General features: G+C 44.6%; 1 protein-coding gene across 11 annotated transcripts in view; it reads right to left on the reverse strand.

The window, feature by feature from the left end:
* Positions 1–2,629: 2,629 nt before the first annotated feature.
* ppargc1a (peroxisome proliferator-activated receptor gamma, coactivator 1 alpha) overlaps positions 2,630–27,647 on the reverse strand; it is a 175,325-nt gene continuing 150,307 nt past the window's right edge. For 2 of the 11 annotated variants that reach the window (XM_077544558.1, XM_077544560.1), the window contains 11 exons: positions 18,499–18,690; positions 17,626–17,751; positions 15,075–15,420; positions 13,410–13,455; positions 13,138–13,211; positions 9,603–10,767; positions 8,379–8,471; positions 7,767–7,887; positions 6,195–6,316; positions 5,242–5,393; positions 2,630–3,469 (listed from right to left, as the gene is read on the reverse strand). In XM_077544558.1, coding sequence (XP_077400684.1) covers positions 3,366–3,469; positions 5,242–5,393; positions 6,195–6,316; positions 7,767–7,887; positions 8,379–8,471; positions 9,603–10,767; positions 13,138–13,211; positions 13,410–13,455; positions 15,075–15,420; positions 17,626–17,751; positions 18,499–18,690 — 2,541 coding nt within the window. In that variant the 3' untranslated portion in view covers positions 2,630–3,365. Of the gene's footprint in view, positions 3,470–5,241; positions 5,394–6,194; positions 6,317–7,766; positions 7,888–8,378; positions 8,472–9,602; positions 10,768–13,137; positions 13,212–13,409; positions 13,456–14,258; positions 15,421–17,625; positions 17,752–18,498; positions 18,694–27,647 lie in introns of all 11 variants that reach the window. The other 9 variants (XM_077544551.1, XM_077544553.1, XM_077544557.1 and 6 more) reach the window with 6 other exon arrangements.

A 27,647-nucleotide genomic window follows, 5' to 3' on the forward strand; every position in this document is an offset into this window, starting at 1 on the left:
AGAGTGGAGACCCCCCGCTGAAATTTGTCGCTTCTCTTCCTCGAAGGCCAAACAGCAGCCTTAATAACAAAATTAACTCTTTGACTGCCAAAAACGTTAAATAACGTTTAGTAAAATCCTATGGAGGAGTGCCAAAGACGTTAAAATACGTTTTTTTTTTCAAAACAAAGGTGAAACTAACCATTTTCTATTGTTGATTACTGAAAAACGGAATAAGGTAGAAACAAACTTTTTGTTCTGATGAAAGATGAGAGTCCAATCTTTCATTTGGTAGTATGTGTGTTTCCATAGTCAAAAACACATAATTTTCTATGGACCTTGAAAGATCAGTCAAAAATGCTTAAATCGGCTGGCACCCACGGCATCCCTTTTCTGAAAACGTCTGGCAGTCAAAGAGTTAAAGTAATTCATCTTTAATGCATATTCCACCATATTTTCTCTTTGCCAGAATGATGAAGAAGTGGCAAAAAAAAAAATCTACATATATATATCTGTTAGTGTGTTTTGACCTCATTCCCCATTGTTGTTATTATTGTCAGGTTTCTATGCAGAATTTGGTTGATTTATTCCGACCCTGGGAGTAGGGTGAGAATGCTTACAAATGTTAGAAATGAAACAGAAAATATAATTTGGGCCTCTTTTGTGAGGAAGAAATGTCCATTAAAAAACGGGCTCCCTTGTCTTAATGAAATTGTTCCCTCGGACGTTTTAATTAACTCGCAGGCTGAGTCAAATTGTGGACACAGACTGAGGCGGCGTAACCTGCCAGATGATCAGAATACCAAAAAGGGGGGGGGGCGGGACTTCCTCTCCCGTCCGTTTCATTCTTCAAATCTCACACAGTAAAGATAATAAAGACATAGTTAAAAAAGAAATTAAATAAAAAAAATAAAAATAAAAGAAGTCACATTTTTCCCTTTATTGGCATAGTGAGGCTGATGAGAATTGCACATGAAAAATGAAATTCACAAGAAATTCGTACAATAGGTAGAACCACAAAGGCATTGGTAAGGCAACGTGGATAGGACACACACACACACGCGCACACACAAACACACGCACACACACGCGCCGCACACCCAGCTCTAGTCCCTCTCCTAACATACACGCTAAAATCACACTCACACATATTGTCCTTCCAAAGAAAACATGATTACCCGACAAAGCAGTGGCAAAATCCTTGGTAGGACACAATATTAAAAATTGCTCTAATATATTGCTACTCTAGGCCATTTACAAAGCAGTTTATTACACTGATTAAAGCCACACGTCTATTAAACAAGACACCATTACCCAAACGCTAGACAAAGACAGCCAACGGAACAAAAACAATGCTTGGAAGCATTTTCGTTTTACGTGAAACAGAAACCACAATGTCAGCGTTTTTTTTTTTTGTGTTAAGTTTGTCAGCACCCTCTCGTTATTCGTCCAATGCTTTGAACGAAGCCATTAACACGCGGCACAAAAGTCGGGAGTTTGCCACACACGGATGTCCGCTAAGGTAAGACGTGCGTTTACCAGCACAGAGACGTCTTAAAGGGACCGGCCGGGACGTGGGCGCTGACATCACAGCGACTGGGTAATGGGTCATCAAATAAAATAACAAAACAAAACAAACAACAAAAAAAAATCACTCAACAATCAGCGCTAAAATACAATTCTGAAAAATAATTTATTGCTTTTTATATATTTTTCCTCCTTTTTATTTGGATTATTATTACTCATCTTGTTATTACTGCGAATAATATCAGTAGTATATCTTTTTTTTTTCTTTTTCAAAAGATCTTTTTGTAAAAAAATTCAAGAAAGGAAAATGTAAACTTTTTGTTTGGCATTCACTTAATCGAGCGAGAGCAGAGACGCAACAAAGTCTTTTAAGAGTGGCGCGAAATTCCTGCAAAGAAACCCCGTTTATTGCTTTCTGTTCTACTTGAAAGGAAAAGCAAGCAAGAAAGTGCTGAGACTGGATGAAGCGACTGATTGTTCCGGAAAAATAGAAGGCATAGAAGGTTGTATTATTCCCTACCTTGGAAATTATTGGACACCCTGTCTCGTGATTGAGCGTTAAATAAAATTCAAAAATAAATATATAAAAAAAAAAAAAAAAAAAAAAAAAGTCATGTAAAATGTTGCCCATAAATATTGCGGATTCAAATATGAAAATAAATACACAATACATAAATATGCAATTTCTGCTGATTGAAAAGATTCCAATGCATCATCCTCTCCTTGTGTTCAATCAATGACAACCATACATATATATATATATATATATGTAGTGATTGCTTTAGAAATGATCAGTAAAAAAATGTGATTTGTTCTCAGAATCAAGAAAAATGTAAAAAAAAAAAAAGAAAGAAAAAGAAAAACATTGTTCACATTTAAGAAACCCGACTCAATAACTTAAAATAAAAGACATTTGTTCACGTGCTGCCTCAGAAGTGAGCAATCGGCCACTTTTTTTTTTTTTGCCTTTTTTTTTTTCTACAATCATTATATGTCTCCTAAACATCATGTAGGCAATATGTTTAACAGTATCGCAATTACTATCGACATCCATCGACATTCGGAATTAAGAAAAACGTTTTTTTCCCCGCATTTTTAAAAAAAGGCTGCGTTTTACAGTGCATAGCTGTAACAAATAAAGAACTTTATTTCCCAACTTTACATGAACATAAAAAATATTCCTTTTTAGAGATATTTGTAAATACACAACTACAGTTCTCTCCCAAATGTAGACAACAAGAGATACAATTCCCTCAAACGCTTTCAACGCTTGCTTATGAAATGTAACACCAGATCCAAACAGATTGAACATCCAACAATCCAAACAGGAAGACTCCCCCTACCCACCACAAAAAAAAAAAAGAACAAAAAAAAAAAACCCTCAGCAAAAATAAAATCAATCTGGTTGAACAAGCTGCATCTTTTCATCCCTTCCAAAGAATTGTGGGTCTTGTAGTGCTCTGGGGGTGGGGGCGGGTTGTGGTTGGGGAAATCACTTTTATTTTTTCAACACCCCCCCCCCCCTCCAACCCCCCCAAACACACACTCTTCTTTGACAGTTCTACAGCAGTCAGAGACGTGCAGCAGGTTCTGAGGGTTCACTGGCTTTCCCAGAAGTCGCTTCCTCAGCTCTTCAGCAGCTTTGTTCATGTAAACTTTGTTTTCGATATATTCTGATAGAGAACAGGTCTGTAGACTTAACTCTTCTTAAATACTCCATCGCGTATAGAGTGTAAAACTTCTCAGTGTCTCGTCGTCCAAAAAAAAGAGACGCAAGTGAGGTATCAGGAGTCCCTCGGTGGGGGGTGGGGGTGGGGTGGGGGGGTTGTGGGTGGCTCGGGCGTGGAGCCACAAGAGGGTTACCTTCTCAGGCTGCGCTGGGCTTCCCTCAGCAAGCTGTCGAAATCCAAGGAGTCATACTTGCTTTTGGTGGAGGCGGGGTCAAAGTCGTCCGAATGGGAGTCTGCGGAAGTGAAGAGAAACTCCTTGAACATCATCAGTCAGGATTCGAAACCATTACCACTAAAACCAGATTTCACATTCATCTGACTTCTGACATCTCAAAAAACTGCAGTCACTCGTATCTCAAGGCATCCTGGTTCGATTTGGTTTGCCGTGTAGGAGTGTTTTCTCCCCAAATTCCTTGGACAGTGTCGGCAAGACCAACACAAACCCCCCAAAAATGCGGATGTTTAAGATTAGATGTGTTGCAAAAGTGGCTATTTTTATACTGACGCCTCCACTCTCTCATATGTCCTATTTTTCCCGATGGAGCAGATAATACGCAGGCTCTATCTTATCTCTGGCAACAGACAGCTCCAACAAATGGGGGCCCCAAAGGGACCCGGCGGCGCACGCTGAGAAATGGGACTGACCATGGCAGCGAGAGGCGATACCAGGCGTGATCTACGTTAATGCGATGGCCGACGGTTGCGTTTGTGTCCCGCTACGCACCTTGAGGGATGAAAAATAACCCCCGTGCTCTACTTTAAACTAATGGACAGTGTTCTGTGAAAACAAGCGCGCACGCACACACACACAAAATGACACAAACAGGTTCGCAGACAACACTTAGCAGGTGAAATTCCCTGCGTTCGATTGATCCATCTTAAGAACCTCTCATGGGCATGACACATTTTTGGCAACTACCAATTTTAGAAATAGACCATAGAGGTTCACATTAAAACTGTGACCAGTCCAACGTCTTTCAATCCAACATTTAAAGCAAATTACAGCACAAATTTAAAAAATGCAAAAAAAAAAAAAAAAACACTTAACACTTATAAAAAAAAATATATATATATATATATATATATATATATATATATATTATATTTTTTTAATATCTGTTTTTATTTTTACTTTCAGCCATTTATTTAGTTAGTTATTTAAAATGTACTCAGCTGAGATTTCACCAAAAAATACCTTGCTAACATCCACTGGCTTGATTTTTTGGGGCAAAATTCACACTTCAGATTTCAAATGCCTCACAAAACTTCACTGGTTCAAAATTTTCCAAACAATAATAATAAAAAAATAAAAAAGTTGTCTCTCTCACAAAAAAAGTGCTCACTGATATTTACTGGCTTGAAATTTCACAAGCACAAAATTTACACACCATATAAAAATCCCCTGGCTTAAAATTTCACACCTTGCTAAGATTCACACAAAATTTCACCCCCCCCCAAAAAAAAAAGAAATCACTGGCTTGAAATTTCCCAAGCACAAGAAAAAATAAAACATACAGCTCTCTCAAAAGGATTCACAATTGTCATTTCTCGAAAAAGAAAATACCTGCTTGAAATGTCATAAACACAATAATAAAATAAAAAAAGAGTTTTGACTCTGACTTCATGTGATCGGTTGCCATGGCTGTTGTCCTGCTCCGTTTGGTTTACATCAGTTCCTTCCTGCAGCTAGCTATATTCACAGACTGACCTCTGAACTCAAACTGACCCTTTTGAGCAGTGAATGCCCAACGGACACGTTAAGGGCGACGCGGGCATTGTTGCCAGCGCAGAGATGAGTCTTCTTTTATCTGCATCGCGGTTTTGTTTTGCCGTATTAAAACTCTCCGCCCCCTCCCTCTAGCCTCTCATCTCCTCTTTTCCCTGACAGTCCTCGCAGCCATGTAAACATACAAGACTGCCTCCAGGGCCTTGGGATTGGACTGGATTGGAAGTGTGTGTGTGTGTGTGTGTGTGTGTGTGTACAACAACAAAGCTGCGCACTTACCCAAGTCTGTGTAATGTGATTTGCAGAACTGCTTTTGTCCGCCGAAGCACAGCTCGAAGTGCGGCTCGTTCGACCGCCGCAAGGTGTGTCCGTTGTCGAGCGCGGTGAGGGCGTCGCACATGTAGCGGTATGTGATGAAGCCAAAATTTTCCCTGCGTGGTCAAGGATAGACAAGGAATGCATCAGAGCGACGTAGTGAGAAAATGCTAATTGAACGGCTGTGTCTTAGCTATTTATATGCCATAGGAAATCAATGAAAGTGGCTCCAAAGACGGCGCCGGCATAGCAACCGTATAAGACAACAATAGTTGGGGCTGTGCACGAATCAGTAGCGGCGAGCAAAATGGCCGTTGAAATGAACGGCAAATCAGAATTTTCGGATTCGAGTGAGAACGGGTCATAGGATATTGTCGTCAGAAAAGAACGTTGGGATGCTCCTACGTATGTGGGGAGTGCGCAAACTACGTACGGGTATGTTGGTGCGGATGCCGTAAAGTAATTGTATGCGTAGGAGAATATTAGGCCAGCTAATGAGCATAAATTCAACGGTTAAGGAGTCAATCAATAAAACCCAGCTAGGCAACAAGAGTTTGCAATGTTGGAGGCCGGACCTGAGGGACGAACTAGCTTAGCGCTAGCTAGGACGATGCTAGTACAACACACCGGCAATGGATTTAAAAATGGCACCGAAGAGGAAAAAATAAAAAATAAAATCACCCTTGGTTAGCCAGGGTATGCCGCGGGATCCTGGAGATTAAAGTAAATTATTATAACCTAAAAAGGAAAACATTTCTGGGGGTTGATACGCTGCACCAACGCACCTAACTGGGGAAATAGCCTTACACGAAATCTACTTCAGTGTGGCACTCCACTGTCTTTTGTCATATGACGTCTGATGGTTAAAACGGCTAAATCTGGGGCGTTATGGACACATGCAAGAGTGGAGAACTTACCCATCATCCCTCAAATTCACTGCACAATCTTCAATCTCGCCAAAGACTTCAAAGCGCCGCTTCAACTCAGTCCGGGTGCAGTCGGACCTCAGTCGCCCCACGTACAGCACCCGTCTCTCCCCCTGCTCGTTAACAAGAAAGACAGGGCAAAAAGGCCGGAGATTAAAAGGGGCGCTAGTCTGTCTGTTTCACCCCCACCCTTTTTCTCTGGTCTTCCTTTTCCATCCCTAATGGACTAGCCTCGATTGCCCACCGCAGAATTCTTCTCCAGTATGTTCCTTTGTGATTGGTTCGCTTCGCTTTGGCTTATCTGATAGAGCTGTATGGGGAAAGTGCCTCCGGTCTGCCGTGGCACTACAATTCCTCTTCCTCTTGGTGCAACACATCAACCATGGGGAGACTGATTTTTATCAAATGATGCAATGTCTTCACTCTGGGACCGCTTCTTCTTCTTCGTCCAAGTCTAAAAATAAAGCTGCGCGGTGACTCAGCCTCATATCAGAAAGCATCCGGTTGATTGAGTTCTCAAACTGACGAATTAATGGTTGATCAAGGAATCTTGTTTTTAGGAAATGAAGGGTTCAAACAAACGCAGCAGAAACATGTTTTGAACAGTCGTCAGTAGAATAAAAATGAAGAATACACATAACGTCGCACTCCTTATTGACCCACAAGGCAAAAGCACCCAGATTTGGTTGCACCTCAGAGGACGTTGGTGTCAAAGCGGAATAATGAAACCACTAACTGCACCAGGCTGCAATTATATCTTTTAAGGACTTTAATTGCATCCGCTAATCATTTTTACACCGCACACGCCTCGGGATACGGCATACAAGTCACATTATTTATTTATTCCTTCATTTACTTCACTGTGGCAAGCCAACGGAGGCCTATTGAGGCAGTGAGTGGCATCTTGAGGGTACTTGTGACATATGTAAATCAGGTGTCATACTCAAACTTCACCTACGCCCCGGGAGAAATCCAAATTAACTACAGATTTATACTTTGTACCCTCTCTTTCATGCTTGGGTTCTATCCGTGACGGACAAGTAAATGCTGAATTAGGACTTTAGTTGCTGACAACTGATAAATAGGCGGAATTTTCTTGACGGCACCCCCGAGGGCTGCCTGTGTGGGAGAGAGGCAGCCAGACGGACAGAGACGCTCTCCCATCTCTGCCCTCTTAAACCTCGTTTGACAGCGTGAGCGGTAATTGTTTGTCTCCGCGCCGGCCAAGTTTGCATTAGCGCGTGGCTTAATGCGTTCTTTATCGACGGGCGGTTAAGGCGTTGCTTTGCTGGCTTTCACCCTGTCTGAAGGAGACGGGGAACTTGGTGATTTGGTGCTGATGCCACCATTGTCTCCTCAAAATGCCAAAATTGTTTTCAACTCTTTTCACAAGCCAATGCCCGAGCCCAAACTTCCTTGCAAGAAAGCATTTTGTTTTGTTTTGTCCTGCACCAATTGAAAAATTCCCCACACAAAGATGTCCAAAAATCCTCTGGGATCCGCCTTTTTGTGTGTCCTAAAGAAAGATCATGTGTCTTTTTGAGCGGATGCAAATTGACTCACAATTGCCTTTTGTCGTTGCCTATCCCTCTGCTCGGCCCTTTCGAACTCCTTCTTCTCATAGTCCCGAAGGTACTCTTCCCTCTTCAGCCTCTCGTGCTGATACTCCTCGTAGCTGTCGTACCTGAGGGGGAACATGAAGTTTCTTGATCCTCAAAGGGAATACAAATTAGAGGACTTGACGGTTAGGTACCTTCCTGCCAACATCTCTGACAATCATATTTCCATAAAAACCTTAGAGTTAAGTCTTTTCTGAAGTCAAAGCGACCACGGTGGCTGCATCTGTCAGCAAAACTTCACATGCTATTACTTTCTGCTCAGGAAGTACAACATCACCCACCCTGCGCTGATGAGTGACTCTCAGCCTTGTTGGGTCTCATTAGGCACATTCGTGCCAAAATCAGCTGAGAATGCCATGATGGTGTCACTCTATTTGTGCCCAAATTTGCACAGGCACAAAGTTGATTCATCACCATAAAACAATCACAACCGGACTCAATAGTGTCAAACTATTCAGTGGTGCTTGTACTTAATTTTTATCATTCTTGTGCACCTGTATTGTTACCACCATACATGTTGCTAACTGACATGATCTAAATAAATGAAATGCCTCACCTTGGCCTGCGACTCAGAGGCGATTGCGACTGCGGGTGCGGGCTCTTATGACTCCTGGAACGGAAAGTGCTCGATTCATTGTTGTTGCGACACCTGTAGGGGTTGGGGGATAAAGAGACCCATGGAATGACTACGATTGAAGATTGCAAAAAATATTTACTCATAGTCAATCTTTGGGAGATTTGAGTGAACCCAGTTGGCCTCGCTAACGACAGAGCTGCACTCCTCAAGTTTTGGATGCTTCATTATTGAAGCGTTGCTGAGGAACGACAACGTGAATTATGGAAGAAGACAAGCCCGGAATGTCGGTTTGGAAGGATGAGGAATCTCTAACTGGGGAGATGTGAAGAAAACACATGAAGTGTTCTGTTCTCTTCTGTTCTGCTGTGGCCTAGTATTTTCGGGAAACTTGTTAGACTGTGATTGAATTGCCTTGAGACTATTATTGGATAAATGTTCAAGTACGTAAGCTCCGAGCAAAAACAAAACGACGCAACAGAATTGAAGTGACTCCATCGGCTCTGTGGAGTAAACTGACCTTTTGGTAATCAGGTAAACAAACTGCAGTGGAGTCCAGCACTGAGAGGCACTACCGCTGACGAACATCATTTACACACAACAGACTCAGTTTGCCTCTCGAAGAAACCCCACAGAAAGCCTCGACGTACTGATCAAAGAGAACCATGGGAAATGAAGTTCTTACACACGCTCTGATGACAGGAGTCTCCTTTGAAGAGGATTTGAGACGACAATCCCACAGCCTCTATTTGGCTTTCATCTAGGCGCGATGTAAAAGAGGAGGGTTCGAGCGCGCCATAAAAACAACAGCTGCCGCTTAAAACAATAACACTCGCATCAAACGGAAAGAAACAGCATCAGAGGGAACAGGGGGAGGGGTGTTAATATTAGGAAAACATTCAAAACTCTTTTGAGAGATGAAAAGTGTTCTCTCCTGGGAGCTTTAATCTCACAATATTCCCTTTTGTTGATTAGGTGTTATTTTGGGCAAAACAAACAATTCAACGACGTTAACACCAATTGATCAGATAGTTCCGTCAACCTCATTTTACCTAAATATAATAAGCGAACAGCAAACGTTCAAGAAGTGAAACCGACTGACCAGGCTACTAAGCTAAACCCCCTGCTGCTTCCCAAGCCCTGTTTAACTGCATGGGTAGGGATCAGCCAAGGTTCAAGCAGAGGAAGTACGTTTGGGTGACTTACCAGGATGAGGGGCGTCTATCAGGCGAGCTGGAGAGGGAGCGCCTCCGGTAGCCTGAGGAAGAGCTTCGTGAGCCGGAGTGAGAACGGGAGCGGGAGCGTGACCTCCCGCCAGTCCAGCAGTAAGGCCTGTTGGGCGACAGGAGGAGGGAGGACGGCGGCGAGACCGAGCCCCGTGAAGGAGAGCAGCTCAGCGGTGGGGAACAAGACGGAGAACATGGGGGGCAGTCAAAGAGTAGGTCCAGAGGGGTGCCCTCCCAGGGGTAGAGGAAACGACTCTCACGGCCTTCGCCCAACTCCAGCTCATCATGCAGGGACAGGAGCCCTGAATGCAGGTAGCCAGAGCCAGGCAACCTTTGGGAGTCAATCTCTTCTTCCTCGAGAGACCGAGGGGGGCCGACCTTGTTCGCTTTGCCGCCTTTCGTGCCTGGCTCCCTTTCCTCCTCACCCTGACTGTACAGGGCTTGCAAGGGGTGGCCAAAGTGCTTGTTGAGTTCAGCTCGGATTTCCTGGTCGCACAGGAGCTTGCAGCTGAGGACAGATGAGCTGTCCTGTTGTAAAGGGACCTGGGAATTCTGGGAAAAAGACTCCTTCCCTAATCCCCGGACGTGAGCTTCTTCTCCAGTCGTGGAGGCAAAACTTTGCCCCTTAGCTAGAGGACAAGATGATGATGAAGGTGAAGAGGATGGAGGCATGGCTGAATCCTTACATCCGACCTGCTGGTTCCCCACTGCGCCTGGTTCCCCACTGTGCACAGAAGCAGCAGTGGCACCTGGGGTGATTGGCTTTGTCCCCGTTGAAGTCATGGCACCGGCGGCCGTGTTGCCGTTCTTCCTTGTGCTCGCTGACGCCTGACAATAGTCATGGTCACTGACACCACGGGGAGGAACCCGCTTAGGCTTGCTATCGCTGTGATGCTCCTCAAGTCCGCTCCCTTTCGTTGGTTGAGTGACGTGGTACGGGAGGACAGTGGACGCTTTGCTCAGCTGGGCATAGAGCTCAGTCTGCTCAGGACCCTTCCTGTTGGGGCCAGGGCCCAACTCGACCAGCTTTGCTCTTTTACACGCCAAGGCTGAGGAGGAACATGAAGACAACTTGGTTTTAAGCGATGCTTTAAAAGGATTCTCTTGACTGGCTTTGTGTTGGGGCGTGGTAGGTGGTGTCAGACCTACAGAGGGTGAGACAGACATTAAGGTGAGGATTAGAATGGAAGTCAATTAAATAAAAAACAAACCTCAAATATACCGCATTGCCTCCCTTCATTCAACTAGAAGTCAGTTTATGGATGAGGACAAAGATATGCGCCTGATTAAAATATGCACTTTCGCTATGATTAATCCTGATCTCTATTTTATTACAATCTTGACAGATTAATGTAATGCTTGATGTAACTTAATATGGTGGTGCTGTAATACGGTTGGATTGCCGCCCTCGCCCCTTCTTCAGTGACCTTGGAACGATCTCTTTTGGTAGGGGGGGGGGGGGCACGACAGAAGACACACCTAATGACCAAGCAAATAGTCACTTAGTCACTAGGAAGAAAGTGCAGCAACACAAGCCTGTTTTGCAGAAAACCCCAGTGCTAAGGTATTCTTGTTGTACATCGAGGATGTGTAACGGAAGCACAAGGGGCAAGTTGATTGTCATTCCTCTCAGATGGTAGGTCCCTACTGCTCATGGCCTCCCGTCTATTCCTCCACCCCTGGTCAGATTTACAACGAGACAGATGGCAGTTATATGGGAAGTCCTGAGATGAGCCCACTTTATAGCATTGTTAATGCACTCACACAAGCGGCCGTCACCATTACACTCATTCCCCCGTTTCCTCTTCTCCTCTAGCCTCTTTCTCTCCCTTCCTCCCGTATGCCATCTTATCCTGCATATATCCCTCGCATGCCAGTCAGGCACTCCCGACACACCTACGCTCGTCTTTACCTTTCTTGTAATGCACATCATTCGCTTGCTACAGAATTGCACCAAATGACAGCTATTAGTATCAAATCCGGCATGAGGGGAGGCAGCAGAAAGGTAGCTCGCAAAAGGGAGCATGGGAGCTGGATACGTAAATATGGGAGGTTGCCTGATTGCATTGGATTATCATGCAGGATGCAAGCCTTAACACCCTAGTGCCACTCATTTTCTTCCTTTTCTCGTATCTGAAACACACGTGTATAAATTATGCCGAAAAACAGACAATGACACACCATCTGTCCAAAACAATCCGCACGTAGGGTCATAAACTAGGAGCCATTAGGCTCCTAAATTAGATAAATATGTGTCGCTCAGTCAAACTTTTGAGTGATGGATGAGGCACAGACACAAACACTAATCATGTCGTCGCCAGAGGAAAAACAATACTCGTTTTTTATCATCATCCATCACAAAAAAAAATTCACAAGGTGGTTCTGCCGTAAGCGACGCAATTCCAGCTCAACTGTCACTGCCAGCAGTACAAAAGTTGGCATCAGATGGTACGGTTAGTCATCAAGTAGGATTCATGGAAAGTTCCATCACTGCTGACTTGCCTTGAAGGTGGCATAACCCCCCCCCCCCCCACACACACACACACACCCTGTTCCGGTTATCAGTTACACCATTGCAATCTTATTGTAGTGGAATGTTACTCTTAGTCCACAAAGAGACCAAGAAGCTTTCACCTTGGCTTACTGGGATCTATATCAAACTGTCTCATTCAGCACCAGCTAATCCCTAGATGGGAACGAATGGGGGTTGGCTCAGTAACCTGGAGCTTTACTAAGATAATGACTTCCCAGATAATATTCAATCCCCAAATTTTTGCTGGGTGCAGAAGTCGGTTCAGGTACTTTATGGTACAAAAACAGGCCCCGGGTCAATTCATGCGCGCAGTAAAACCATAAGAAATATTAACCACAGGTTTAGAGTTCAGTTTCAGCATCCCCGTCCTCAACACAGACGGTACAAGGTGCACACACACGCACACACAGTGAGCCATATCCACATCTAGTAAATGAATACCTAAAAGGGGCCGGTGCAACTTAACCAACTGTACGAGGCATAAGGACAACAATGTTGACCTTGCACAAAAGCGGTCTCCAGTCACATGCAAAAAGGTGAAAATATATAAACTCTTAGACCATAGGTCTCAATCTCCGGTCCTCGAGGGGCCGCAGTCCTGCACGTTTTAGACGGTTCCCTCCTCCAACACACCTGATTAAATGGATCAGGATTGTTATCAGGCTCCTGCAGAGCTTGTTGATGAGCTGATCCTTTGAATCAGGTTTGTTGGAGGGTGGGCATTTAAAACATGCAGGATCATCTCGAGGACTGGACTTTGAGACCTGTGACCAAACAACAACAACGTCAAAAACAATAATTTGGCTATGTCTTAGCTACCAGTTGGAGACCATAAACATCTTGTCTTGGAAGAATCAAGCAGTGGCAGATGGGAGGGCTTTCCTCACTATACTTGGGATGCATAAATGTCCCCCCTTGAACCTTGAACTCTGATGGACCGATCCGCACTAGAAGTAAAGCAGTAGAGGAAGCGTCCACTTACCTGGGGTTCCAGCTATCTCCACACTTAATGTGCATTCAATGGTTTTGCTCTCAAACGGTGATCCCTTGTGGTCACTGGAAGACAAAATAAGCAAAAGATTTTACTCCTCAGGTAATCCCAAGGCTTTGAAAGTGATCTAAGATGTGGAAATGAGTCACAAAAATGCCTCAGATTCGACCATACAGTGTAGTGCTCTTTGTCTGTCTCTTTCTGATCTCTTTGTCTGTCTGATTTCTTTGCCTAGAAGAACGTGGAAAACTTCTCACACTTACTTTGGAGACTCTGGGGTCAAAGGAAGTGGCAAGGTGGTTGGTTTGGCTGCAGAACACAAAGGAGCATGGGTAATTATTGATCTAGTTAGAACACTGTTGGCAGAAGAGAACAGGTCCACATTCTGCAACAATTAATATCAAATTGGCTCATTAAATGCACTACAAAAACACCCATCCCTGGTTAGAAGACTGTACTAGTGGTTTTTTGTTGCCGTTTTTTTTTTTTACTTTGATGACCCCATTTTATCAATTTACTCTCTTCACTGTTCACTGTGTGAGGCAGGATGAGGTGATGGCGCATGTGTCACAGGTGTCTCCATACAGACATGTTGGAATGGAATTGAGACGTACAGAGACGATGCCACAGACAAGACACAATGACGGTGGGTGAGCCCCTCCACGGACAAGTCATCATCGCATGCACCAACAGCAGAGGAGGGGGGAAATAAAGAAAGGAAGAAAGGAGAGTCAAGGAAGCTTGTGCAGTTGCCCGAGGCTTTGGCCGACTTGTGCTCCGGCTAAGGGAACGTGGCTTTAGTGGCTAAAGAACAGCATCCGGGTTCTGAGGCTCAAATACTCAGCGCACACAGCTCAACCGGCCAACTGTATAAATACAAGACGTACAGTAGCAAGACAAGGCTCACCCCTTTTCCCACCCCCTGTTTTGGTTTCACTCAATAGAAATTGGAGGTAAAATGGTGTCAGTCGTGTTGATGCGCTCGGAATGAGTGTTAGCTTCGAATTAGAATAGCAGTTAGTCGTGACGTCAAACTGGGAAGTGGTTAGAGCAGGAGAAGGAGAAGAGGGAGCAGAGATAAGGCCAGTGGGGGGGGATGCAGTCATGATTACCTAACAACAGGTGGTCGTCTGGGTGCTCGCTGAGTGCCTGCCTGTGTGGCTGCCCGTGCCCGTGTATGAAGCAGGCAAGGGTGGGCTCTGCAATGCTAGTATCTGGGAAGAGTGGGCTCGGCGGGCCCTGTAAGGGCACCGCGGCGGGGCTGCCCGTGACATGGTCATCATCATAGACACCATCAGCAGCATCATCATCATCATTCTTATCATGGTCCACATCCTCCCCATAGCCTCCCAGGCTGAGCCACCCCAGCTTTACTCCAAAGCCCGTGTCTATCTTATTAGGGTTTATCGCTCGACTCTGCTTTCTAACATCGGTGCACTCTTCCTCCTTCAGTTTCTTACGCTCAGAGCTCTTCTCTGCTAATTTGCTGTGAGCGGGGTTGAGAAGGTGCCCTCGGTAGCGAGCAGGTCTTTGTTTGGTGGTGAGCAGCCGGCTAAGTAAGGGGTGCCCCGGCTTTGCGTCCCTTTTCCTAATAGTCACTGTGATGTGCGTACGTTGAGCTCGGTTGGCCCCACTACTCTTTTTTCGAGTGGCGCCTACAGCCTCTCGGCAATGCTCACAGCTGTGACTCGCCTCTCGGGGAGGGAGGGAATAAGAATGCATATACCTAATGAACCTAGCGGCGGCCAGGTGGCCCGCATCACCTGGCGGCCTTCCTTCTTCGCTGGCTTTAGGGCGAACGCGGCCGCAGCTGTAGGTTCTGTGGCCGACAGAGATAGAGGCCCCCTCCGACTCCTCAACCCCGTCATCCTGAGCGCAACGCTGCCACTTCCCAGCCCCACTACATTCGCCTGCAGCCCGGCTCTCACCTCGCTGGTGATGATGCTGCTGCGGCTGCGGCGGCGGCGGTTGCGGCGGCACGGCCGACTTCTTTTTGGAGGCGGCGGTGGACGAAGAACATGTGGAGGACAGGGAGGAGAAGGAGGAGGTGGATGATGAGGACGGCGAGGAGGAAGAGGAGGAAGAAGCGCCCAGGCTGCTCTTGTCTTTTCCAGGGGCGCCGCTCCAGCTGCCCTTGACGTCGTTGGCTTTGGTGTGGAGCAGGATGTCATCGGTGGCTGTTAAGTACTTCAGCAGCTCTGTGCAAGGCCGCCTCAGAGGGCGGTTCTGTTGGCCGGAGACCCCTCTTGCTTTGCCATTCCAGGGGCTCTCCGTCTGTTCAAAAAGGGGCACAAAGTCATTCCAAAATGTTAGTAAAGTGGTACCAGGACTTGTGAGTTAAGTCAATCAATCAACCAATCTTTCCTTGGTGAGGGTTTCTGCTTCAGGGTCGGCAATGACTGACCGGCATGCAGCATTTCCACATCCGTTGGAATGGAATGAAAATTCACTCTCCTCTGTGCTCAGTCTCAGCAGCCAAGTTATGTATCCAATCATCTTTTTCAAATGCAATGACTTTTTTTTTTTTTTTTTTTTTTTTACACTCGGTGTTGAGTGTTCCAAGGGTTTGGGTGGGGGCAAGGTATATGTTTGTGTCTTTTGTCATTTGATTGTGAATCATTGTTGCTTTTTAAATATGAAACTATGGTATAAATAAAGGTTTGATTGATTGATTAATTGACATGTTTACAGCTCTTAAGGAGAAATAACTGAATAAAAACAAAAGGTGACGGCCACAACTGAGACACCCTCTAGTCCACGTGTCAAGATCCGGTCCTCGAGGGCCTGAGTCCTGCATGTTTTCAGGATTTCTCTACTCCGAACGCACCTGATTCAATGATCAGGATAATTATCAGGCTCCTGCAGAGCTTGCTGATGAGCTTAAATATGAATCAGCTGTGTTGACTGTTGGAAACCTCTAAAACATACAGGACTCAGGCCCTCAAGGACCGGACTTTGACACTACTGCTAGTCCTTCCTAATAGCAAAATCACTTTTTACTTTCTTGGGAGCCATACTGAGAGCTAATTTATGCAAAAAATATATGAATATATGAAGCCTAGTTTTTTTACTTTATTGGAGGAGTGGAAGCTATGCACCAAGTTATGGCTTGCAAGAAAAAAAGAAGATCAAGCAATAACTCAAAAAACACATTGTATTGGGGCATTTGTAAGTCCACAGGTATTTTTAATCAAATTTTCAAGAATTGCAAAAAGTAAATCTGAATGGAAAGGCCTGAAATTAGCAAAAAAGCTTTTACACATTTTCCAATGAAAATATGAATTGTGGCAATGGGAAAAGGTTTTGAAAAATAAACAATGACAGGACTGGATACCACTTAGTACTTTTTGATCGGCTAGAACATCACATGTACATAGTGTAGTTACAAAAATAATGGTGGTGGACGAAAAAATGTAAATACTTCTGAAATTAAAAAAGTGAACATTAATGGCATTCGTTGGAAAACAGCGAAGCCGCAGAAGCACTTGTGCGGTAACATGCGTTGAGAACGCAAACTTCCAAATAAACCTCAGCGTAGCAAATAATACAGACATCAATGCCTTGTTCTCTTGACTCACAGTCACAAACTGTTTCCATCAATATCAATACAACACCACCCGAAATCATGTTCAATTGCTAATAAAGGACGCTAAAAAGACAAATTAATTACGCTGACTGTCAGTCGAGTGTCTGGTGGCAGAGAGACACCCTCACATGACGTCATCTCATGACGCAGTCTCCTCTCAATATTCGCAAAATAAATTGAAACGTACATTTTGCGCATTTTCACTACATTTGCTTAAAAACATTTGAATGGAAACCCCGTTACTGTTGTCTTGAGAACAATATTTATCAGTCGACACAGGGCTCAAAAGAACAACTCGGGTTGCCGGAGCGCAGCGACTGCCAGAGTGACTAGAAGGCGACGCTGGGTGTGAAGTCATCATCTTAATTGCGCGTCCCTCCAAGCGATGTGTTTGCACGCCGCTTCCTTTGGGACCCTTCGTTCGCCGCGCTCCGCAAACGCACGACTCAAAGGCGCCGCACGAAAATGGAATCCGACGCTGTGCAAACATAGCTCGGCGCGAATATGTGTCTGATCATTTCAAAGTAAGAGCAAATTAAGTTGTGTATTATGCGTTTGGACGCAAAATGACAACCCGTACCAAGGAACGTCATTGTGAGCTCATTCGCTGCTGAACATTACCAGATATCTGGAGCCCCATCAATGTTTTTCTTCTGACGGGTCCCCATATCAAGGCGGATAAGTGGCGGAGCTAATGAGAGAACGTTGCCGAAGCCGCGCCTGCAAAGCCCAACAGCAATCAGCCTGTTTTCATTACTAGAAGCCCCTCAAGCCCCCCTGGGATAGCGGAGCGCTAGTCTAACATCTTCTAAAGGCGGCGACCAAAACAAGAAAATTGCGAGCACGAGAGCAGAGCAAGGAAGATTAACTAACATAAAAATGAGTGTGCGTACCTTGACGACAGCAGGTGGTGGTCGGATGCGGTGGTTGCTGCTGGCTGCATGGTTCTGTGCCTTGCCACCTGTGTATTGATTATAGCTGAGCTGGGAGTTTGCGGGCGCCAGAAGGAGCTTCTTCAGCTGGACCGAGCGGTGCAGGGGGAAGCGAGGAAAAAGAGGGAAGGTGAAATTAGCACGGATTATGCAAATGGGCATTTTCTTTCATTTACCGCTGATTTGTACCCATCTGAGCAGATGGGGGCTAGTCGTGGTGAAAATAAGTACGTGACAGGTTTGTGTTCTCCAAGGGGACTGAACAAACACACTGTAAAGCTCATTAGTAGAGTTAAATGAAGTATAAGTTAACATTTTAGCCCTAAAAGCCAAGAGACTTGCTCACACGCTTGTGTGTAAAAATAACCACACAATGCTAAGAGGCCTGCCTTGCTGCCAAAAAAAGACGACTTTGGCACAAGGAGTGCGGCAGTGGTGAGGGGGGGCCACGGATTAGCCGGGACCTACTGGGAATAGAGGAGATGAATTTCGCTTTGCCATTTCTTTCATTCAATGCCCACTCCATTTCCGGCCATAGTTGGCCCCACCGTGGTGCTTGTATTGGAATAGAATTAGCACTTAAGGGCCATAATGATTTGAGTCTGTTCATTTAACTTGATCAGGACAAGAGGCCATGAATACGAGTACTTGTGGTATTGTCATGTGAGGCACACGTAGAGGGCTTATCCACAATTCAACAGCGAACTGACTTCAGGCCGAATGCTTGCAATAGAAAAGTCAGATTGTGATCCAGAGTCAGCTCTGGGTACAACAGGGCTTCCATACAAATGCTTTAAAGTGAGAGAGCAGCCAGGACAAATGGAGAGGCTTTACCAGGGAAGGCTCCTCGGGCTCCGGGGTGCGAGGCGAGCCGTCGGGGGAGGAGGGACAGCTCTGGTCACTGGCATTGGTCACGTCCCCATCTGCCAGAGCCTCAAACGAAGGCAGACCGTCCTCATCCACCGGGATGCTATCCAGGGTCTCTGTAAGCACTGCCAGCAAGTTGGCCTCATTTTCTTCATCTATCTTCTTAGCAGGCGGGAAAAGGAAAAAAAAAAACAGAAGACAGACAGAAACACGGGGAGAAAAGAAAAATAGGACATTTTAGTCTGGAAGTTGTAAATCTTTTCCTCCCAGGAAAGTATGAGTGGTGGGTGGTTGCATGCCGACTTTACTATTTCTCTCTCTTTCTTTCTTTCTCCAGGAGCTTGCCTCTATTCTGGCAAACAAAATTCTCTCCCCTTTGCAAAATGAGTCAAGCCTGTCACTTATATTTTAAACACGCAGCTTTACTGGACCAAAATAATATCTTCTCTGAGACAGCCATTACCAAGGCTGACAAGTTGCAAGTATGAAGTGAAGACGGGAATGTTTGGTGTGGCAATGAGGGAGTTTGTGGGCAAACAATGACTGCAAGTTCAATCTCTCGCCTGCATTTTGCTTGCAAGACGTTTTTGCCACCAATACTCACATATAGAGAATTACTGTTGATCCAAAAATAAACATTTTGACGGGACAGTGGATGCTAATGACAGCCGTCAAGTTCCCGTCAAAGAAGCTTTATCATACCCTGATATGATATTTCCTGTATTAAAAATATTTCAAATAACCAGTGGTGGGGCCCTGGGCAATCTTGATTTATTTTCAGTCCATCATTTTTTTAATCAAACCAAACTGTAATCGTCAGTCTGTCATTTTATTTGAACCATGCTCATAGTTTGGGCAATCCAGGTCCAGACAGTAAAAACCCTGCCACAGATTGGCTTTAGCCACACGTGCTTCTACTCAACTGTCAGGTCATCTCTACTTATTTATTAGATGCACCTGGTGCTAAGGCAGGCCAAACTGTTTCATGGTTTTTACTTTCTAGACCTGGATTCCCCAACTCTGACCACACTGCCGTCATCACTTCGTCGCCACAATTTCAGGACCGACAGACCGAGGTGGGTTGTCCGTCAGTCTGTCATTCGTCAACAAACCGGGCGCCGTCAGTGATGAACTAAGAGATCCGTCAGTTGGTTTGTGTATTCGATCCTCTTCAATCAGAAGAAAACAGATAAAACAAAATCTTCCTTGGGAAGCAAAACAATCGAAAAGGCGTAGCTAATCAAAAAATAATAATTATATTTTGTACTTGACCCAGTCCACTGATGGACAAAATCACACTTCGTCAGTGCTTGGTCCGTCTTTTTTCCCCCCCAAGATCATTCATTATCTGTCAGCAAAACCCACCTCTGTTAATAACCATGACTTACTATGGCCAACTAAATTTGTTTGTCAGTCAGTGTTACTTCATAGCATGCTGACGACTAAATGGGAGTCTATGGACACAATGTCACAACAAAATCAAAATGCTCTTTGCGTGCAAACTGCCCTTCGCTGGGTGTTTTTGCAGAGCAGATAAGTGTTATTATGCTTCCCTAGACAAAATGTCACCGTCCACCACCACCGGTTATTTTCACGCCCCCCCTTCCCCGCTTAAATTTTCATTTAGAGATGACACACACATTTTAGATGTTCAGTTAGCTCGCTAACAGTGAGGAAAATGTTAATCGGATGCTCAGTGAGTCGATCGTCTCCCTAACAACATGAGCACTCTGTCATTATTAGAAAATGATGAAGGGGACATATTTCACCGAGATAACGCGATGTAGACTGGGGCCATGCCACACTGGCAAGCAAAAACGCCTTGCAGGAAATTGCTCTGTATGAGGTGTCATGCTGTTTAATTACTTGCAAGGAGCTTTAAATCCACCGCGCTGGAACGGTGTGCAACCTTTTTTTTTTTTGCTCCCTAGCTTCAAATGTTATTACCTGCTGACAAAAGGGGAGCGCACATCTCAGCCTAAATTTGCGTTTGAGATTAAAAGTGGGATTACCGATCATGTTTAATGAGCCATCTGTTTAGGTTGGACCAAAAAATCCATGAAAAATGTCCCAGCAGCCAGAGCAAAAAAAAAAAAAAAAACAGGGTGCTTAGGATACCTCCAGTCCTATGTCCACGTAGTAATAATAGACAATGTTTGAATAACTCAGCCTCAGACCAATGACTGTAATATCTGGCTGGCAACTTTTAGCACAAAGATACCAAGAATCTTTGTAATAATGGACGAGTACCAGTATTGGACCAGTGATTTGAATGAAGAATGAGCTCAGAGACCAACCAATCACAGATTTTGCCTTCAACAGCTCGCTGATATTTCTATCAAGAACAAATCCAATCACATAATTGATATGTAGATCGGCCAATTTTTTGCGTGAAGGATCAATCAAATGCCCGACAATGTTCACATGAAGAATCAGTCACATGCTCCAACAGTCCAGTCGCAAACTGACATGTAAAGGGAAATTGTGTGGTTTTCTTTGTAATGATTGCTATGTAGACGTGGTCTGTACCTTTTCAAAGCTGATCCCACTGTGTCAAAGTCAAGCACAAGGGTGACACCACACCGGTGACAACCTCCAGAAATATCATTTTCGAGTCCAAGGTAGCATCCTCAAAGTGCTTCAACATGCACTGCAGATGGGTACGAAGCCTGCTGGCTAACCTGGTTGCAGTCCACTTATATTGATTACTACTGAGCTGTGGAGAGTATCGGGGGCAGAAGGAACAAAGGGGAAAAAAATAAGCGTCTTGGTGGAAGCACTTCCTCGCCCATCCCGCTTAATGGACCTCGCCGAATTAAAGAGATCTTAACAATCCCGGGCTAATTGTGGGATCACAATATATTAACCCCGCTGCAATTCTAAAGGGTGCCATTCTGTGGCTGTTTTATTCCAAATGCTTCAATTAGCCATAAAACATGCTGGCAAGTGCTTGGCAGAGCTTCCACTCCCGCCTCCTTTGCCCCGCGTCAGTGCAAAGAAAGCCGCTTGTTCATTATTAGGTGAGGTCCTTTTGTTATCAGGTAGGGCTGTCTTTGAGATTGTCCTTGCCATTAACTATTTTATTGAGTTCCAGACCAAGGCATTGTGTTCCAAGAGATACTATTCACCAGGCTGATAACAGAGGGGGAAAAGGTGAAAGGAGCTGCTTTAAACAAACACTTGCTTCGAAACTCTGAGCCAAATAGTCAAATTAAATCTGTTAATTGCTTCTTGAGCATTGCAAAGGCCAACAAAAAAAATCCCCAACACATCTCATCTGAACTATTTTTTTGGAAGCGAGACAATACATCATTCGCACGTTAAAAAGGAAGCAAAAGATGAGGTTTCCGCCGAATGTGAGAAGACAAAACATCTGCGATTAAGTGGGTCATCTGCAGTTAAAGTTTCATTTATCCTGCTTTGCGCCATGACAGTTTAATTGCGTTGCTTCATCTAAATCTTTCCTGGATGGTCACGTTTCATCGGATTTCAGATGAATCGTGTCGGCTTTCAACTTTGGGATAAGCTAAACAAATAATGTCACTCTGCCAAATCTCCACGAGGACTAAATCAAGGTGAGTCAGCCGGGGCTGGGCGCACATATGGCCGTGATGGGGGAAGGTTGCGGAAAAGGGTAAGGGCACAGCGAGAGACGGATCGGAGAGTCCCACCAAAGACCTCTGCTCATTTAGCATGAACTCGCTGAAATGTAGAGAGGGTGATTATGGCCTGTGTGCAGCCATGCAACCATACGCAAGAGTCCCCCCCTTGTGTGCCTGACAGAGTTCCAAACCATAAAACTAAATGTTAAACCTCCACCCGGCCCTGTGCTGCGATTAGCTTTAATAAATAGCAGCCAACTGGCTCTTGTTATCATCAGAAGTTACTCCCAATCCAATCATTTTATGTGGTGGTGGCGCTAGCGTGACTTTGTAATAATCCATTAGTCCTGCTCGGAATTCGCCACTCGGAGTCTCCTTGTTAAAGCGTACGAGCTATGCGGATGAATTGACATTAGGCGGCATTGCAGGAGCGCGCTGGCTATTTATATGCCAGATGTCTGTCTCCGCTTTAGGAGGCCATGCGAGTAATACATCAGAGAGGAAATGGTTTGACCCATCAATGAAGATGTGTGTGTGCGTAGAAAGATATATCTCCCGGGAACCATTCGACACTGTTAGAACACTATCAGATGAGCTGATGGGGCACAAGAGAGGAAAAGAGAAAGTGAGAAGAGGATATAGATGTATTAATATACTGTATATACTGTACGTATACAGGATGTGTGTGTGACCAGATCCGATCGAGACGGCTACCCATGGGAAGTGAACGGGAATGTTCTATCTTCCTCCTTTTGTGCAGCCTCACCCTGGTCCTGCAGCTAAAACTTGAATCACTCGCGCAGAGCTTTATTAGTGCGCCACAGGAACGGGAGAATATAGTCCAAAGCTTGAAATAAGATGTTTTGCGAGGCATTTTGTGCCACATCAAAACACATAGCAAGATTGACAATCAGCCACCGTCCTAGACGGTCACAAAAAGAACGCAAAGCTAGCTAGCTAAACACGTTGCGGAGTCGCTTCTTAGTCAGTTAACCATCGCCTTCTTGAAGATGAACAAACTATACTTCTGTTCTGGCAAGTATCATTCTCACAAAGGGATGACGAGGAAAGGCAGAGAAGCCATGCTAATTCTAAGCTAACGTAAGAATGTCACGGCTAGTGAGGTTTAACACCAGAAATAAGTGTCAGCCACTTTTCACAGACGCCTGGCTGGCTTTGAACAACAAAATAGCAGGCAGATTATGGAGTGTCTAGACCAGCGGTGTCCAAACTCGGTCCTCAAAGCCCGGAGTCCTGCGGGTTTTGGATGTTTCCCTTCTCCAACACAGCTGATATATGATCAGCTCATCAGCAAGCTCTGCATAATCATGATAACGATCCTGTTCACTGGAAACAGGTGCGTTGGAGGAGGGAAACATCCAAAAACTGCAGGACTCCGGCCATCGAGGACAAAGTTTGGACACCAAGGTCTTCGAGGACCGGAATTTTCAATGAACAAGATCATTATCAGGATTATGCACAGCTTGCTGATGAGCTTCAGGTGTGTTGGAGAATGTAAAACATCCATAAGCTGCAGGACTCCTGCCTTCGAGGACAGAGTTTGGACACCACTGGTCTAGACTCTGTATAGAAAATCTGCTGACATGAAGACTGACCAATGGTTGAATGAGTTTTTGACAGCCACACATACTGCAAAGACAGAAATGCTTTTAGACAAAGCTAAGGCCTGACTAAATGAAGCTCCTCCCTCCAGTTCAACGGTACCAAAAAGCCACCAGATGGCACCAAAGCATTTTCAAATATGCAAATCTGTGAATTTATGAATGCCGGCCTGTCAATATGTGCGAGAGTTTGCCGTTGTGTTCTAAACAGAGGACACCACCTTCACGCTTACACAGCCTCATGCTGTGTGTATGTGTGACCTTCTGGGCCCAGCCAAGCCCATCCATAGTGTTTTGTCGCAGTTACGGCGTCCTCGGAAGGACGCCAATGTGCTGTATCAAACAAATTGTGCACATCGTTGTCGCAATCCGCATCGCGGTACGAGCAGGAAGGCGGGAGATGTTTGTGTGTGTGTTGGCAATATCGCAGATGTATGGTAATTGAAATGGCAGAATCTTTTGGGGGGAAATGCAGTCAATTTGACGCGGCGGCGAAAGAAGGTCACCGTATTCAATTTGCGCTGAATGGCGGCGTGACAGGGAAACACCTGAAAGCACACGATCTTATCAAGGCCTCACAGGCGCCGCCACTTACCCACTGGCTAAAAGCTATTTGCTGATTACCAAATAAACGCATTATCTTTTACCTTGACTTTTGTGTGTGAGCGTTTGGAAGCAGGTAGAGGCGGAGTCTCTTATCCTGGTCGTGACTTTGCAAGCGCGCTCTCTCAGCTGTCTCCACCCCCTTCGCAAACCTCCCACCCCGCAACCCTCAGCACCACCCGGCCCCCACGATTGTGGCGTACTTTCAAGTGCCATATGGGCTCGTCAAAGAGAGAGGACTTCACAAGGCTTTTGCGTCCGCTTTACAAGTAAAGAGAACAAAGCTGGTACAAGGTTCATCTTTGTCGAACATCAATGCCACACATATGGACGGGAGCGTTCTGGGAGTGCGTTTGATGGGACTCTTACATACCAAACTCATCCAGCCACGCCTCCACGTTAGGCTTGTTCCGTGGGTCAATTTGAACTGTTGCAAAAAAGATGTTACTTCACAAGAATTCGATTTTTTTTTTTGTACATTAAAAACGAAAAGTCTTGGCCTCACTAATTAGCATTTCTACATCACAGTTTGGAGGTTGAGGGTTTGAATCTCACTGCTAACTTCTTTTGTGGAGTTTCTGTGTTCTCTCTAAGCTGGCACGGGTTTTCCACAGGAAATGCACAAACTTCCCACAATTCCAAAAACACACTTATTAGGTCAAATGAATAATTAGCATGAGGTGGTGTGTCCCAAGATTTGTGTCTCAACAGGCTTGCCTTTTTCAATGCTTACAAATGTCAGACATTAGAGTGGCCAGACGTCTGGATTTAGGCCTGACAGTCCTACTTTTCAGTGACGTGTCCTGCGCAAGCCTAAGCCGGACGCTGGTTTGTCCGCCTTTTAAAGAAAATGAGTCCTGGTTGATTTTATGTGACCCAACATCAGCCTAATCCCCGTTTCTCACAACTGGTCTGTATTGGCCAAGAGTGGCTTTTAGTTAAAAATCTCGTATATCATTGGTTCAATAAATGTAAACAAATCTCCACGTGTGGCTATCTGACTATACGTCATTCCTTTGCCAGCAGCGAAAAGGCAGCGCTAGCAAAAATGCCAAAACGCTGGACATCTTTTAATATTGAATGGACGAAAGAGCACAATTTCCTGATCAAAAGCAGTCAAGACTGTATTATGGTTTCTACATGCTTTGCCGGGGTGATGTTGACGTGAGCAGTCAGGGCAAAGCAGTCCGAACGTCACGCGGGGCGGAGAAGCTTAAAGCAAGAGGCGAGCAGCAGGTGCGTCATCATTTAAGATTTTTTTTTCCTGTTTTTCAAAATAAGTTACGCTTTGTGGCAATATTAAAAAATAATTGATATCTCAGCTCCTGAATCCGATAGAAACATAATTCCAAAAACATTTCAGAATTTACACCTGTGGCGTTCACATAAACATAAGTTTATTATAAACCTTCAATATTTTTTTTTACATTAACAAACAAACTCCATATATATTTACCTTCAACACTGGAGTGCAGTTGTAATAACCTCGAGAGTTCGATTCGTCGTCCATTCCGTTATAATTTTCAACATCCTCATTTCTTAACATTATGTCACTGTCGACTCAATGCACTGATTCGAATTCCTCCCGTGCCGTCGTCAATCGCATTATTTATTTCACAATTCTCGCGAAATCTGCGTCAACCATAAATGCTTGAATAAAATCCCAGGACATGCTACGAGGCCCACGTCACCCTCTCGAGCATATCCTGATTAATTTAATTGGCTCAGAGACCAAGAATCGGTCAAAACAAAACCAAATGAGGCTCTCGCAGCTTTAAAGGGAGAAGAGCGCTCCTGGCTTTAATGGCCTTAATGAGTTAAAAACATGGTACGGTAAACTAAATAAATTGTCAAAAAGAATTTTGACTTTTTAATGATATTTTTTACCATTTGGTGCACAAAGATGATCTATAAACCATGCAAAACTTTATTGTTGATGAAGATACACCGCGAGTCTGATATACAGTGTTCCTTCGTTTTCCACTGGGGTTAGGTTCCAAAAAATACCCTCAATAAATGAAATCCGCAAAGTAGTTATAGCTTTGTTTTACATTTATTATAAATGTTTTAAGGCTCTAAAACCCCTCACCACACAGTTTATACACTTTTCTCATTGATGAATTTACATGTTCTCTCATATTTCTCGTTCCTTCCTAACTTTCATAAAATAGGCACAAAAATTGCACTGAAAAAAAATAATCTGCGAAACAGCAAGGCAGTGAAAAGTGAACCGCGCTATATATAGCGAGGGAGCATTTATTAATTTTTGAAAATATGTTCCTTTTTGACCTTATGGAAGTAGCCACCCTAGCGATGGATTGTCAATGACCAATGGATGCCCAACATTTCCATCCAACAGCACAACTACAACAACAGAACAGCCAGACGACAGCTCTGGTTCTGGCTTTTCCGTAATTATTACCCATCCCAATCCCAAGAATCAAGATGGAACCATTTTTGATCGTTTCTTTCCAACTATGTCATGAAGCTCATGTACATACATGCAAACAGGGTCTAAATGCTTTTCAGAGGCTCCTGATTGGGCAGCCGCTTGAACTATTTGAGCAGCTATACATAGGCATGCAGTGTAACAAAGATGCAACAAATACAACAAACTAGGCCAATGCTTTACATTTCTAGCTCATATCAGTTCGTAATGGAATCATTAGTAAACGTCAATACAACCTATGACAATGGAACCTGCACTGCTGATTGGTGGACCCAAAGTATTGGGAAAAAACATGTTGATGAGCCTTTTCCCACCTTACTTGCTTTTGAAACAAAATTTATATGTCCATTAGCGAATGTGCTACCAGAGTAATCATCCCATATTTAATGGGAGAATCTATGGATGAAAAAAAAATATGGATCCAGTTCAGTGTTAAATAATACAAGATATGTTATGTGGCATCATGGCAACATGTTGGTGTGTGTGTGCGTGTGTGAGTCTGGGGGAAGGTTGGATTATTGGCTTAGTGTTTTGGCCAGGTTAACGTGAAACAGCCCTGAAAGGCTCTTAGCTGAGATTACCCCAATGGCTAAAAATAGCTATCACTGCCTGATGCATGCCGGCTCCAAAAGACCACTATCTGATGTGCGCGTGCTACGTTTCAATTACACACCTGTAGACACTAGTGGCGGCGACGGGGATCCACTTGGGGGTTTGGGATCAGCTGGGTAGGCTCACCAAAGCGTGCCACAATCAGCAGCAGCAGCTTCCCACTGGGATGGAGGGATGAGTGCGGAGGATAGATAGTGCAAGACCAAAAGGATGCTCCTTTCCTTCCCT

The sequence above is a fragment of the Vanacampus margaritifer genome, chromosome 15 (assembly GCF_051991255.1).
Source record: "Vanacampus margaritifer isolate UIUO_Vmar chromosome 15, RoL_Vmar_1.0, whole genome shotgun sequence".
NCBI classification, from domain to species: domain Eukaryota; kingdom Metazoa; phylum Chordata; class Actinopteri; order Syngnathiformes; family Syngnathidae; genus Vanacampus; species Vanacampus margaritifer.